This window comes from Rhinolophus sinicus, chromosome 15 (genome assembly GCF_057876585.1).
Source record: "Rhinolophus sinicus isolate RSI-liver-muscle chromosome 15, RSI-T2T, whole genome shotgun sequence".
NCBI classification, from domain to species: Eukaryota; Metazoa; Chordata; class Mammalia; order Chiroptera; family Rhinolophidae; genus Rhinolophus; species Rhinolophus sinicus.
Window position 1 is genome coordinate 20,158,518 of NC_142515.1, and position 16,775 is coordinate 20,175,292.

The 16,775-nt window shown below is 40.9% G+C and overlaps 1 protein-coding gene across 1 annotated transcript in view; it reads right to left on the minus strand.

The window, feature by feature from the left end:
• Positions 1–16,775, minus strand: part of SORCS3 (sortilin related VPS10 domain containing receptor 3) — a 539,923-nt gene that overhangs the window by 19,865 nt on the left and 503,283 nt on the right. The window contains exons 17-20 of the mRNA XM_019725085.3: positions 14,028–14,141; positions 11,712–11,883; positions 9,168–9,354; positions 3,709–3,842 (exon numbers count right to left, since the gene is read on the minus strand). Coding sequence (XP_019580644.3) covers positions 3,709–3,842; positions 9,168–9,354; positions 11,712–11,883; positions 14,028–14,141 — 607 coding nt within the window. The remainder of the gene's footprint in view (positions 1–3,708; positions 3,843–9,167; positions 9,355–11,711; positions 11,884–14,027; positions 14,142–16,775) is intronic.

Consider the following 16,775-nt stretch of genomic DNA (forward strand, 5'->3'; position numbering starts at 1 on the left):
ACCTCCCTTTACACAGAGAATCCCTCATGTGCAACAGGTCACATATTATCCACTGAGCCCCGCAAGAAGTTGACAAAGCTCTGAGTGACTACTTAGTTGTGAGATTTTTCACTTGACCAATGGAACAGGGAACTTCAGGGAAATCTTTGGATGTAGCTTACACCAGTTTGCCAGGTACAGTAAGTCAAGTTAATATTGAATATTATAAAATCTGCACAATTTAAATATACACCTTGGTGAAAACTGCCATTCCGAAATTGGACAGACTATGCAATCAATATTCTTGCCTTACTTAAAACCTCCATCAGATTATACAGTAATGTGTGAAAAGGGCTTGTCATATAAAGTGGAAAAGGCAGAATATAGAATTTGGATATACTATGATTAGAACAATATAAAAGCTCTAAAATACACACTAAGAATATTTCGAAAGAAATAGAGCAAGATAGTATGTATAGACTATTATTGGTGACTGTAGTTAATGTGAAAATTCACAGCCAGGAATAAAAGTCCTCAAATACACACACACACACACACACACACACACACACACACACACATGCAACACTGCCTTCTGAGGTTATTAGCCTAAGTGTTTTCTCTGTAAAATGGGATAATTTCTCCTTTATCAGTGATGATCTAATGATTAAATAAAATAATGTGTATGAAGAGTCTCATACGAAGCAGTACTAGGAATAAATGTTTAAAATTAGTATTAACTCCTTGTACAGGTCAGTTTGCTAGTCAAAGGAAACCAAATAGTTCTAAAATCAGAGAACTCACAGTGACACTGAGAGACACTGACTGATTCATTTATGAAGCAAATATAGTGCTCACTGGATCGGTTATTGGGTACAGTGGCCACCTTGATATGTTTATAGCACAGTGTCAGGAAAAAGCACTGAAAATGTATCTCTTTCAAATGAACCGAGTAACCATTGTTGGAAGTGAGAGGGAAAGCTATGGGACCAAGTCACGTTTGTCACTGAGATGTAGATGAAACTGATGAGAAAGCATAACAGCGACTGATATTTTCAAGTGCTTGCATGTGTTCTAAGAGTACCTGTTTTTCACTCAATCCTCAAAGCAATATTACAGTATAGTTACTACTACGCTTAGTCCAACATTACAATTAACAAAACTGAGGCCCATAGAAATGACATGATTTGACTGAAGGCGTACAGCCAAGAAAAATCTGAATCTGAATCCCAACCCAAATTTACTTTATTTCAAAACTATTTTATTCAAATGGCTCTCATGTGTTATCATTCTCTTGGTTTTTTGGGGAACAAAAAAACAACTAGTAAACCTCTGATGTCTGGTTATCTGTATAGCACTTTATGTTCAAGGTTATAGATAGAAAATTCCTAGCCAAAGGAATACCTCAGATCATCAATTTAAAAAAAATAAATTTATAATGTCATTCTGTAATTTTAAAATGGCCCTTTCATAATATGGTGTAATATAGATTAGATAGATAGACATTTCAAATAATAACTCAATGTTCATGGATTAGATATTAGTATCCTTGCTTTAGAGAAAAGAACATTGAGACTCAGATCAGGTGATTTGTTCGAGCTAACACAGATAATCATCAGAGAAATAAAAACTAGACTCCCCAAACCCTTTATCCACCTTCTGTTTATTTATCAAATATTTATGAGATACTGTCTGGTATATCAGGCCTTAGAATGAGCACTCAAAGAAAGAAAGAAAAAATGGTGCTGTAGAGAAACACCGTGTCTCTGGTTCCCCGCGGGCTGCTGAGTAAATCATCCTGTTGATAACAGCCAAGAACTGCCCCCTTGCTCTCAATAGTTTCTCAGTAAAGATCATCAGTGAACATGAACAGCCAAAAACCTCACATTGTCAGCGGAGAAATGAACTTAAAATCCCTCTCTTTATTACTTTCTCCCTTCGTATGAGCTTTTTTTCCTTCTCCGCGTCTGTCTGCTAGCTTTTGAGGCAGGATTTTGTGGTCTGTAACCTCTAGGTGACAGAGGTGCAGCTAAAGCATCCTGGGCCTGGGGGTGGGGAGTGGTAGGTGGGAGTGAGGAGACCAGGATTTCAGGTCTAACTACAATTAACCAGCTGCTTGACCTTGGGGTGCTCATCTCACATAGGGAGCTTCACTCCTCTAATGACCCAATGAGGATCTTATTAATAACCTCCCTATCCATTGCCCTGCTGAGTAATAACCCCAGAGATGCATCAGTATGAGACAAGGATCTGAAAGTGTATAGCATGAAAAATGCAAACAGAAAAGGGGCCCTTGGGTCCATGAATCTAATTTTATTTTTTATCAATCCATCGTAACTCATAGTTTTTAGGACAAAATAAAAAGTATGCGTTTAGTGAGTACCTAGTGTGTGCCAGGGAGATCATATTATCTTACTTCGTTTTCACAACATCAAGATGACATACATATTCTTTCCAGTTTCCAGTGGAGTGAATTAAACTTCAGGTCAAATGTCTTGATCGAGTTCACAGGGCCAGCTGTGAGCATGGGGGAGCCCTGGAAATCTCACCCATGTCTCTCTAATTCCCAGGCCTCTGTTCTCTCCATCACATGCTGCCTCCCTTAAAAAGAGCAGGGATGAAGCATCTCCCACTCTTATCATGCAGGGGCCAAGTTCCCTTTGCTCATCTCAAAACTAGCAAATAAAACCAGCATTGTTCCATCCATGTTTTAGAGGAGTTACTACACCAGTAGCTGAGTATTTATTAGCTTTTCTTTAGGTATTCAGCGTTTCCAAGTCTGATATGATAGACTTTCTAAATTATTTAAAAAAAAAATTAAAGGTCTCTCTAAGAATGGTCTCAAGAATGACCAAGGGAAATGCAAAGACTAAAACAGGAACAGAGAAGAATAGGAATCCCCTAAATTGAGGGACACTCAGCCTAACTGCTTTCAGCTTCTATTATATAAGCATGGTCATTTTTGACACAAGTGTCACCGTCACTAGGGGCTGGGAGCAGGGAGTATCTGCAAAGTCCAGAGTTTGTCCCCTTCCATTCCTTTCTTTGCAACTTGACAACATCAGTGCCATGGCCTTTATAGAACACTTAGTCTGTCTTGATAAGGATTTTTTACATATCAATTCAGATTTTGCAGATTTTTTCATCTTAGAGATGCTAAGTGACTTCCTTGATATTATATAGCAATAAATGGAAAGGCCAGGATTAAAACATGGAGCAAAAGACGTTTTATAAATACTGTTTAAGAGAAACAGAAACTCATAGACACAGACAATAGTTTAGTGGTTACCAGAGGGTAAGGGGGTGGGGGGTGGGAGATGACGGTAAGGGGGATCAAATATATGGTGATGGAACTGACTCTGGGTAGTGAACACACAATGGGATTTATAGATGATGTGATGTGGAATTGTACACCTGAAATCTTTGTAATTTTACTAACAATTGTCACCCCAATAAATTAAAAAAAAAGAAATACTGATTAAAGGAGCAAGAATGACCAGATTTGTATAGTTTCTCAAAGTCCTCTCTTCCTTAGGATTATCTGAACTTTCCCTATTATAATAATGAAGTTGGTGTAGGGAAGTATGTGGTATTCAAGTATGTGGATTCATCGCTTCATTAAGTGCATCTTCTTGCCCACGTCCCCAGTGTCTCCAACATCAATACAGAAGCTGGAACCTGGAGCATTCAGTATAGATCTACTCAGACAACAAGAAGAAAGGGCCGAACCTTTGTGCTGTTGCCGAACCACCAGAAATAGGTAAGGGTCCCCAGCTGACTGGGCCACACGACTGCACTGATGTTGACCTCCTTATTCCTGATGGCGACGAAGGGAACTCGGAGATGAACGTGCTCCACAGGACCTGCAGGAACAAGGAGAGCAATGTCAGTGTTTAAATTCCTGGAATAAACACTCACACTTCATCACACGCCCACATTCTTAACCTTAACCCCTTTTACCATCACTTGTAATAAAACAAGGCTTATGAACTCACACATGTTGAGAAGGGTGTGTGTGTGTGTGTGTGTGTGTGTGTGTGTGTGTGTACTTGAAATGAAGCACCACGTATAATAGGGAAGTCAAATCAAATCAGACATCAGATTTTTTAAGTGACATTTGAACTTAATTTAACATCTGATGAGCCAAACCACCAATGCTTGCGAAGCTCCAATCCAAGGACAAAGTTAGTTTACTAGTCAGTTAGCCAATAAATAGGAAGACAAACAGCAGTCTCTTTCATTTCTGATGATTAGCCTGTATTGTGATTTGGAGTCAGTGCGTTGTATGGAGAGCGCTTCCATTATCCCCAATTGTTAGTTGGTTGCATCCTCTTTAACCATCGGCCATTGTGCCTGGCATTGGCGGTACTCAGTGGGTGTCACTCAGAAGCTGGCAAGGCAGTTTTACAAAAAAAAGGAAAAAAGCTCATTTCCCTAAACTGAAGGAGAAACAAATGCCAGGTTCCCAAATAATAAAAAAGAAGCTGTTTCTAAAAAGGTGAGCAAATATTTCTTCGTTGTTTTTTTTTCCTCAGAAAATTTATATAAGCAACATCAAGTTCTAAAGTAGCAGGTAAGAGAACATACAGGAACACACTCTACAAATAAATTAATTAATTTCCAAAATAAAATGAGAACAGGGAAATGTGAATGGAAAGTGTTAATATGTCAGTGTTGCATTCGTGGGGTAGATGATGTTATTTATTACCTCTTTTTGGGATTTTCTCCCCAACTCCACCCCTTCCTCTTTCCTTTACCGTTTACCCTTCCTTCCTCCTTCCCTTCTTTTCTTTCTCCCTTCTTCACCTTTTCTCTCTTTTCCTTGCTTTCTTCCTGCCGCCTCCTTTCCCTTCATCTCCTTCCTACTAATCAAATCCAATTAAAATACTCTAATTATCTGTTCACAATAAGAGCACATTTTCCTGGTTTCCACTGTGATAGTCTGATGAGTGAAAGTGACTAGCGGTCACAACTGCAACAAGGACATCTCTTTAGCCAGTTCTTCTGATTGGTGGGACATGTTTCAGGCCACCCAGCCTTTGTTATTTGCATCCTTGGTCATTTTAAAGATGACTCATTTTAAACTGAAGAAATGAAATGAAAACAGAAGGATGCTTCTTGTTTCTGCTCTGGTTCAAATTTAGCTGTATGGGATCTTTCCCTCTATCTTACAGGGTCTCGACACTACACAGACTATTCCAGAGTCCTAAAAATAAGGGACAAAACTTTCCCTGTCTTCCTTGTAGCAATGAGAACATATGAAAGTGATGTGTGGCTGTTAAGAGTACCATATAGTTAATGATGGGTTGGCACTATTCCTACAATGACACCCACAACCATCACAGTGTCACTGTTTCTGTGTATCATTGTGTAGACTTGCCTCTAAGGACAGTGGGCATTTGCCTGGGTCTCCTTGGGCATATTCTGCACCATAGGTATATTTATATTGGGGGAGAAGGTGTTTGGACATGGACTGATGTTTGGGGGAGGAGACCAACCAGGCCTGCTTGCCACTGTCCAGATTGTACTTTCCTGAACAGTCACCACGTCTTCAAGAATCTGCGTATCAGCTTTCTGACCTGATCCCAGACATACGGCACCTCAAGATTTCTTCCAGCAAACAACTTGAACCTTGTCACTTCAGATACTCATTTGGCTAACGGCTTAATTATTTTCAATAAGGAAGCTATTCAATTATTTTTGTATGGTTCCATTGTTGGTGAGAGTGAAAAAAAAAAGTGGGAGAAAACACTGGCTTTCACTGCTTTATTGACTGATTTTTAGGAGTTTGCTTGATTTATCTCCCTTTGTGGTTTGTGTTTTACTGATTAATGGAGGAGAGAATGAGGCAGGGTGAAGGAGTCCCTGGCCAGCTCAGGTCCAAAGAGGGAGATGAGAAATCTCCCTCTCCATGCCCAGGTGTAAACCCCTCATTCTTCCTCTGCTGGGAAAGGGACATTTTTTACCCTCAAAGTCAATGTTCCTATTCTCATGGAAGAATGGCCTAAAGGCCACTCCCCTGGCCAGCTCATAGGAGCCCTGCGCTTTTCCACAATGAAGGAATGAGGCTACTGCAGCTGTGTTTCTACAAGTTCTTCTCAGTAAGCTGTCACTCAGCGGCCGGGGCTTACATTGCCAGGTCCATGGATGCCCAAGAAGATAAAAGGAGACCTCCTTCTCCCTACACTCACACACACACAAAAGGGATGGCGCTTCCATGAATCGGAACTCCATCACACATGGTCACATTTATTCCAGCTTCAGGACAAGCATCTTTGGGTAAATAGAACCTCAAGGAACAACAACATGTTAGTAGCTTTTTAAGGCAAACAGCCTGAGCCACAGCGTCAGGCTTCACCCTAGAGATAGACCATGGATTAGGGAGAAGAGAGCTAAAGGGATTCCAGAGAGAACACAGCAAACTCCTAAAATCCTCACTGTCAAATAGTGCTCTTTTTGATAAAAAAATCTAATAATCTGTGCGAGATTGGTTATTATGGGCAGCTAACAACTACTTTTGTTAGCTAATGGCCCAAGGTGAGGCCAAGAGTAGTTTCCACTGTAATAACTGTCTGGTAAATGCAGCCATGATTGATTTGGAGGGAATTATGAGCACGATAAAAGTTTCAAGGAACATTTCCTCCTTCACGCACATAACCCATAGTATAAACCTGTTCCTTGCTGTTGTGTTTTTTGCCAGTAAGACACAGTCTTTGCACCCTGCAGGCAAAGCCCACTCTTGCCAAAATTAGGAACATGGATGGGGCAGGTTCTTGGGATAGAGGAAAGTAATTTTTTCTTGTCTTCATTTTTAAATGCAGCAGAAGTGTCAGGCAGAAAGTTAACAGGAAATCCTTCGTACAGTTGGCCCTACACGTGGATCTTCTTCAATAAATATGTACAGTATTGTAAATATATTTTCTCTTCCGTATGATGTTTTAGTAACATTTTATTTTATCTTACATTTTATTGTAAGAATATAGTATATAATACATATAACATACAAAATGTGTTAGATTATTTATGTTAGCAGTAAGGCTTCTGATCAACAGTAGCATATTTGTAGTTAAATTTTGGAGAGTCAAAAGTTATACGTGAATTTTTAACTGCACCGTGGGTCAGCACTTCAACCCCTGTGTTGTACAAGGGTCATCTCTAATTACCATAACAGGTAACATTTATCATGTGCTAAGCTGGGTGTTAAGTAGCATTTTGCACACTGTGCAGAAAACTGTTAACACAGACCTGAAACTGCCATCCTTTGAAAGATCTGTGTACAAGATTGGCCCTTGACTAGCATCTGGAAACTTGGCTCTGGGAGTGTTTCCAGTCAATAGTTAACTGATAAGAGTGGTTCATTCTGTCGACAATATGGTTTATTCTAAACACCTGCTTTCCTCTCGAAGTGTGGACTTCCGATTTATGTTAGGCAGAGGATGCCTACTTGATCAGAATCCGATAAAAATCATGGCACTGAGTCTCCCGTGAGTTTTTCTGGTAGACAGCTCTTCATGCATGTTGCTAAACGTCATTGCTAGAGGAATTAGCATTTGCTGAGTGACTCCATAGGGAGAAGACTTGGAAGCTTGTGCCTGGTTTCCTCCAGACTTTGCCCTATGGACCTTCTCCCTTGGATGATCTTGCTTTGTCTCCTTTCACTGTAATAAATTATTGTAATGAATCCAACTATAGGCTGAGTCCTGTGAGTCCTTCTAGAGCATCACCAAACCTGGGGAGATATCAGGGATCCCTGACACACATAGATAATCCAGTTTGATCCTTATAGATTCCCTCCCTTATTCTTAACCCTGCGCTCACAAACACCCTACACACCACCCACCTGCTGCTTCTGGCTAAGAATGATTCGAATTTGTGTAGTTACCATCACTTGGGCCATTGATGGCCCATTTCTAACAGCACCCCAACCCCATTCCCCACCAGAATGTAAACTCTGTAAGGGTAGGGCCTTATCTGTATTATTGCCTCCCCAGCACCTAGCAGAGTGCCTTGTACATATTAAGAACTCAACAAATAGCTGTTGAACAAATTAGTGAATGATTGGGTGTTTTATGTATGTTTCCTATTTGCTGTCACAAGAGCCCTGTGAGGCAAGGTACTAGTTAGAATTAAGCCATTTTAAAATTGGAGTTCAGAAGACTGAGCAATAAAATAACTTACCTCATAGCCACATAGTTTGGCAACCTGAGGAATACAACCGATCTATAATCCGGGTCTCCTCCCATGTACTACCTCCATCACTGCTGGTCCTTGTGCTACTATTGTGACAGGAATGTTAGGAGACTAGCTAGATTTCTATTCGCAAGGGAATTCTTAAATGCGGATTGTTTATAGGGTAGAGTTTATATCATCACTGAGTTGTAATAGGAAAGGTGCTTCCTGTAGCCCCTCAGACTCGCTTAAAACATATAATTTTCACCATATATATATAGCATATTATCCAAAAAATAGCACTTCGGGATGTATAAGTAAGAGCCACAGCAATACTTAGACATATGAGTGTTGCTGACAGAGGTTTAGGAAGCCAATACCAGCCCCATAACACCATCTCCTTGATTCAACCTTCTAAAATCATAATATTTCAGTTTCAGTTTACATGAGTAAAGTCCCAAGATAGTAAACACACAAAATGCATCCAGAACCAAATATTCGGAACTTCAGCTGTTGCTTTGGTTTGTGCCAAGCAATAGCCAATAGCAATGAAATACATTCTAGGACAGCAAAAACATTTTGGAGAGTTCTTAAAATTATTTGCAACAAGAATCAACTTGTAGTACCCTTACATGTAATTATTAAAATCTTTCGTGTGTTCGGTTCTACATTTCAAAATCTCTAAACACGTATTGTTTTAATCAGTCTTTGGCTCTTCCAACAGAAACAACAAAGGGATTTTCACCTCAGTGTATGTCTGTGCACTTACATCAAAACAGAATAGAGCTGAAAAGGAAGGGCCAGTTGGTGATATGTTAGCCAAACTTTGAAAATAATCAATCAACTTCAGCATCACGAAACTCTGAAATACAGAGGAGCATGCATCTCAATCTTTTGATTTGGGTCCTCATTTAGCGTAATAGTCAGGTCCAGCGTCAGCCCTAAATACCAAGAAGTCTGGACAGAGGGAGTCGTCAACTGGGAGGAACATAAGTAAAGGGATGGCTCCGGCTACTTACAAAGCACATGCAGGAAGAGGACCGCTGTGTCTGAGCCCAGGTTGTTCTCCGCATAAGCCGTCACCTGGAAGATCCCCGCACTCCTGTACACATGCTTGATGCCATCCTCAATGGGACTGAAGTTAGCATAGGACACCGCAATTCCATCACCAAAGTCGAGCTGGATGTTTGTCCTTTGGAGATCACCCTGCAAAAGGGAAGAAGAGTTCGCCTGGGTCCATTCACATGGTTCAGCTTGACTCCTATCTGATGCTTTGACCTGTGCCTTTAGCACCACCCTCTAAGGACACAAAGTCTCTCCCATGGGGCTAAAACATCCTCAAAACCATCATCAGACTCCTATCTGATAGCCACTGAGCACTATGCCAAGCACTATGGACCTATTGTCCCTGTATGCCCAAACTCGGGCAGGCTGAGTGGATGTGACACTGGCAATAAAGGGGAAGGTAAAGACTCTACGAAACTTAAAGTGGAAAAGCCCAGGGCTTCCCTGGTTCTCTCACGCATGCTTTAATTAATTATTCCTCTCCTGTGTCATAATATTAACAATAGCAATAATAATAAGAGCTTACACTTATCATTTCCTTTCAGTTCCAAGCATTTAACTTCCTCACAACTCTGTAATGTAGAAAATATTACTGTCACCATTTTGGGGACACAAAAAAGTAATTAGACCAAAGTCTTGCAACTAGTAGTGTGAGAGGCAACTTTTGAACCTAGGCAGTCTGGTTTCAAGACTAATATCCTCAACCGCCATGGTGTAATTATAATTTTCTTATTTTATAGTAATTATTATTATATTCCAAGAATGATGCTAATCATTTGACACATATTATATAATACCACCTTCAAAACAACTCCACGGGATAGGATGATTATTCCCATTCTACAGATAAACACGGCATACCAGCCAAGATTACATCTGTGCTCTGTTGACCTTGGACTTCCTTAAACCCACCTAAGCCCCTCTTCCCTGAAGCCTTTCCTGACCCTGCCAATTCAAAGATACCTCTGCCTCTTAGAAAACCAAGAGACTTGGTAATGTGATATCAATGGTTCAGGTGAGTGCATCTTACCACCCCAAGCCAATACTCAGCTCCTTAAGGGCCGATGCTGACCCCCATCCTTCTTTGTTCTTCCCTGCTCTCTGTAATGGACCAATACTTTGGATAAATGCAATTAAACCTGACCACAAAATAAGGATACCAGATGAAAAAGAAGAATTGGCTCTCTCTGTTTATATATGAAGATGGTTGATGGAATAAAAAGAGAAATACATCATTTTGGAATCATGAGCCAATCCTTCTGCCCAGTGAATGTGCATCGATCATAATTTCGCTTTCTGTCTCTTCTTCCATGGCAACCCAGATGTGAGTGAAATATTGATAGCTGCTCCCTTGTCCCACATACAATGTCAACTACCTTTGAGTTTATGAATATAAATTAAAGTGGAAATGAACTGGAGGCAATTCAAACGGATAAGATCATGGCTCTTCACATCCATTCAAGAGAAGGCTTTTATAACGCTGGTCCTGGAAACTCCCTAGTGGAAATGTGACAAAGACCTTCTCTGAATTTTAATTTTAATTTAATTTTATTTTATTTTTTAATTCAAGTGCCCAGTGTAGGTGAAAGCTGATCTGTCACCCCAGGATAAGGAACCTTCACCATCCTGTGCAGTGTGGACTTGATTTTAAAAGTTTCTAAAGTATTCACCCTTGGGGAGAAAACTCCTGATCTGCTTTGGTCTCTTTCCAAAATCTGAACAGCACAGAACAATTTGCATATAAATTTAGAGGGCTCTGTAAATCAGGTAAACGTTCTTGCCCCACAACCTCAGCAAGGAGTACCTGAAAACCTCTCTGATTTGGGAGGAGATGAAACAGCTCATGTAGGGAGCAAGAAGCATACAGCAGATCTATTTCCATTCTGGAATGAATGAATACAGTCTGATTTTACTGCCCAGTGTACAGAAGGCACTAAAAAGTGAACTAATGGAGCAGCTAGCTGATGGGAAAGCAACTAATACGACAGTCTTCATAAAGATAAATTGAAAGGATTTCAATAATCTTCCCCCATCCTCACACTCATAGTTTTAAGACCTTTAGAAAGCCTTATGGGCTTTTTAATCAGTGGGGTAAAGGGTTAGAATAAAGCAAAAGAGGTTCCTGAAAGCAACAGATAAAATTTGCATTCCCTTCTTCTGGCAGTTCACAGTACATGGTCTTACGGTGATAAACTTTCCTTCAACAAAGCAGAGCCTAAAGGGAAACCTCAGAGAATATATCCAGATCTGCTCTGCCCAGAGACAAGTGGGCCCAACTGCAGCCTGAGTCCAAGCCTGTATAGTGGGATGACGGGAAGAAGGTCTCTAAACAACCCAAACCCTCTTTTCCTCCTTCTCTCATCTCCTACAAGTCTCAGCTACTCAACATTGACTTTGGTGCAGGGACCTGAATACACCATATTTTTTTCTTCCCTCAAAGAGAACAGGGAATGACCTGCTTGTGAGTTCTGACCTCAGAGATCCAGGCCAGCACCTACCTCCTCCATGAGAATGATAAAGGTCGCATTGTGCCCCTGCTCTGCCACCAGGCGTCCATCGGTTGTCACCACGTGGAGGCCCCGAGGGGCTTTTCCAGGGCACATCTGGGCCTTGGCAGTGTACTTCTCCCTCAGCCCATCTGTGCAGTTGTTGGACACGATCCGCCGGTATCTAAAGAGTGTTGACAATTGTCAGTGGTGCGGTTGCGTTGTGCGTGCGTGTTACAAAGACAGTGCAAGGGAGCAAGAGCAAGACAGATATTTCGCACAGCTGCTCCTAAAAACTGAGTCTCAAAGAAGACAGCCATTTAGGGAGCTAAACAAATGTGGAGGAACCGCTATCCTGCATCTCAGGAAGAGTAGCTCTTTAAACATTATTATTGATCCTACCTGGTGAGCCACGGATCGCATCAGTGTCTAAACCAGCCAAGAAAAATCAATGTCTGACTCACACGAGATGGGAGGAGGCAGACCCACCAGACTAGGGGAACAAGGAGAGCAGGTGCTTCTCTGACGGAGTCTTATTTCTAGTTCCTGAGGCCATGCCCAGCTCTCTCTGTACCAGAAAGCAGCTAGAAGACAAGACTTCTCACTCTAATTTATCAGGAAGCCTCTTCCTGTCTTCCCTCCACCCCCAGGACATCATTCGATACCTCAGTACCTAACAGTCCTGACTCTGGAGCCACTGGGATATTTTATGACATATTTTCTCTCTTGGTTAATGTTCATTTCCCACTCAACACAAATGCCAGATTAGAAGCACAAGTTTGAAACTCCTATTCAACCCGGCTGAGGTAAAATGACCTCAGAGAAGAAGTCAGCGTGGGAAAACCTCCCACAAGGTGCTGTGACCTTGTAGGACAAGGGCACCTTTGTGCAGAGTGATGTCACGTCATCTCTCTTGACCACTGACCCCAGCGTGTGAAGGCAAGCCAAGAGCTTGCCCACAGACCTGGCCTAAGGATGGACATTATTTCCAGGAAAAGCACTATCTGTAAGGCTGCAGAAAATCAACATTCTGGTAAAACCACATAAAATAAATGCACCACCACTGTCACAACCACCACCACCACCACCATCATCATCATCATCTTTCACCCTTTATATCAGGATTAAGTTACCAGTCCATCCATGTTGCCTTCTTCTGGTGGCCTTGAAAGCAGATGAAACCAAATTCTTTATGTGTGATATCGGTCCTCCACTAAACCTGATAGCTCTCCTGTCCCCTCCCCCACAACAACACTGCTGAACTAGTAGGTGTGCTCTCCATCCAGAGGTCTCAGGAGGATGTTAAGCAAACGTCATATGTAATTATTGTCTCAGATGGAATTACAATATATCCTCTTGTAAATATATATTACTTTCAATTGCCAAGTGAGCTCATAATGGGTTGGGAGCTGCCAAATGTGCCAGCCATGGTCTACCTATGCCTACTGAGCACTTAAAATGTGGTTAGTGTTACATGTTGGAATGACGTGTAGTGGCATATTGTGTGAATGGCAGAAGGTCCATTGGAAGAGGTGAGACTGGCATCCAGATACCGTAGTCCCTGGCTACTCAAAGAGTCCTGGGACCAGCAATGTTGACCTTACATGGGAGCTTGTTAGAAACGAAGAACTTCAGCCCCACCCAAATATCCCAAATCAGAAGCTGCATTTTAACAAGATCCCCGGGTAATTCATAGCACATTAAAATTTGAAAAGTGATGTCTTAGACCACCCATCCACTTTCCAAATCCATTCTAGGTCATGGAAGTGGCCAAGGAAAGGGGAAGGCAACAAATGTCAAAGGACATTTTTTTTCAAGCATCTGAATGAGTAACTAATAAGTGAACAATGAGTCATACACATAATTTGACAATTATAGAAAATGTGACTTGACCTTTTTATTCTAAGAATTCCTAGGATGGAACTTTCGAATTTTCATTATAAGTTTTCAGCATCAGTCTATGAAAGCTTCAGTTCACCTATCATTAGAGAGCCTCACAGCATCTGCATACCACTTGTGTCCATTTATTTCCCTTAGAGCCCAAGAAATAAGGAGGCATCTCTTTCCAGAAGAGAAGGCCTGACCAAAACAATACGTAAAGCTATGGCCTGTCAAAATGGTAAAAGGCACTGAAACTGGGTAATCAGAAATATATTCTGATGTTCCTAAAAGGCTACTCTCAGCTAAAGAACTCCTCAGTTTTTCTCAGAAATCACATAAACAAACTCTGTCTATACTCCATCCTGCTTCAATAGTGATGCTCCCTTTAATCTCAATTTGGAGAAACAGAAAAACAGTGAGTGGAGTGCCTTCAGGTGTTTTACTTACCCAGTGCTGTTAAGGTAGCTTTGACCAAGGCTGCAGTCCTTCGCTGGGGATGCTGGATTGTACCAGAAAGCTGGGACACACTGGCTCTCTCCGTGTCTCTCATAGCCATAGTCACTGTCCGGAAAATGAATATTGCAAAGTGATATAGATGCACAAATGCTAAAATACCCAGACACACACACACACACACACACACACACACACACACACACAGAAACACATCCCTATAGCCATCCACAAGGCTGCAACACATTCTTTAAAACATTCCCAGTAAGGGCAAATATTCATAGTTTGAGAATTAATTTTTAGATTCAGAAATAAGCCCAAGACATTTAGAGTCTAGCCTATAAAAGAAATAGTGGATTATCAAAGGGATATTCTAGGTTTAAAAAGGTATGGATATACATCATGTGGCAGGTACACTGGCTTGGGGTGGGCAGGAGGGAGGCTATAGGCTTAAAATTATGTTTTGGATCACAGTGAAATTACTGAAAGAAGCAGATGACAACCAAGAAAATGACTTAAAAGGTCAAGATTCATTTATGTGTGAAGATTCCACATGTGTTATTGGAAATTCATTTCATTTTTATGTTTCCTGCAAATTCTCTCTCAAACACATATATACAGTTGCATTCACGTATATTCACGTATAGTCATTCAAACTTCTCCCAATTACATATAACTCAGGTCCCTTGTTTCCCTCAACTAACAAAACAAGACAAACCCTAAACTGTAGCTCTTTTCCATGGTTTCATAAAAGCCTACCCATAATAAAATGAAGAAAGAAAGCCAGGTCCCCTTCCCCTTTCCTCCCCATTACAAAATGAGAAACGAATAAGCCAGTGTAGGAGAAGAGGGCCCCATCTGAAATCTAAATGATGTTTCCTTACTTCTTGGAGCTTCATAGGCTCCCAGATATGTAATTGTCAGGGTAGAAAAAAAAGCAATGAAGTATTACTGCTCTGTAACCAACCAGAGGTCATTGAGGGTGCCATCGCTTGGCAGGAGAATTTATGCATCTAAGTTAAGCATCCAAGGGTTTCCTGAAACCCACAGACTGTGCAGAGCAATCAGGACATTTGAATATCGATCCACTGAGTGTTAACGAAACATAAAACAGCAAGGGAAATCATTCTCTCTGAACCCACCCCTCCTTTGTTTCTCTGCCTCCATATTCTTTGAGCCAAGATTTAATGAAAGTCCAGTGAAATCAGAGGCCAATTGTCTATGTGTGTAACTAGAACAGGACTGAAAGGGAAATAGGAATGAAAGTTTAATTCCACATTTCTTTGTCTCTCAATATGTGCCCTGTGTGTGAGAGAAGTACAACAACCCCTATCCTCAAGGGGTTTTCAGTCTTTTAAAGATAGAGATACAATGAAAGAACAGAATAATGCACTATGAAGCAGAACACGGTATAAAACAGTATGAAACAGTGAAGATGTACCAAGTGTTAACGAGATTATATAAATGATCTTCCCAGTTTGATTCCACCCTACTTTCCCACCATCTTGCTCCACACCAAACTCACATCTGAACACTCCAGGCCAACCTTTCCACCCTCTTTGTTTATGTTATGCCCTTGGCATGGGACACTCTACCACCTTCTGTATTTGGTAGTTTTCTACCTATCTTTCATCAATATCTAGGTCAGATGAGACCATCTATGGTTCCCCAGACAAAATTTTTGTGGCCATAACATGTTAGGAGCACTGAGGTTATAAGAGAGCAGAGACCTCTGTTGGTTTTGTTTGCCAATATGAGTCTAGAACGAAACCTGGGCCACTGAAGGTATTAAATAAGTATTTACTGGGTGAATGGATACTCCAGTTACATTTAGAATGACTGCACTAAATTATGCCATTGCATTTGGTCTGTCTCTACAGGAAGACTGGGAGCTCACAGTTCACTTTTCAGTGTGGACCACACAGAGCATCCCAAGTGCCCAACAGCTGCCTGTGGAGTGAGTGTGAGCGAGCGTCATTCGAAATCGCTACACGGAAATGTGGAACTCAAGACCAGCTTTGATATGGCCATGTTTAACTGAAACTGAAAGAAAAGAAGGAGAAAGGGACCTATGTGACAAGTAAATCTTTTGTCGTGCCTCCTGATCGAGGACTGGCGATCTCCCAGCCTGAGACTTCATACGGACGTGGTGTTGTACCAGCTTGTAGCAGCCCATGACAGCCAACTTAAAATTTCAGGGATTTCGCTAGCTGTTTAATGGCTGGTAAACGCAACCATTATTAAAAATTATATGAAATTTCAATTAATAATTACATTTAGAAAGTAATAAATATTCAAAACACAGAAATTCCTTATCACTTTACTATGTAGTTTTATATATAATAATATCTATTGTATAGTATAAAATGTTATTACATATTATCATACTCTCTATGGTCTTGAGGTTATTTACATCTATATATCTGTACACTAGAAATACTACATAATGCTGTGCTATTACTACACACCTCTCCCCAACTCTGCATTCACAAATGTCATGTCAGTAGCCTGAAATAGGCCATGGTGGGAATATTTATAGCAATCAGCAAATGCTGTTCATTGGGGCTTATTTATTTAGTTGTTTGCTCCCAGAGAGCCGGTAGTTAAACCTTTACCATCACACCACTGAATGTCTGATTTCTAAGCACTGTTTATCTGTAGAAACATTAAGGCTGTGGTGTGTCTGTATTACTTCTAGAAAATCCCCCAATTGCTTTATGAGCTAAATCTGTTGAATGTCCT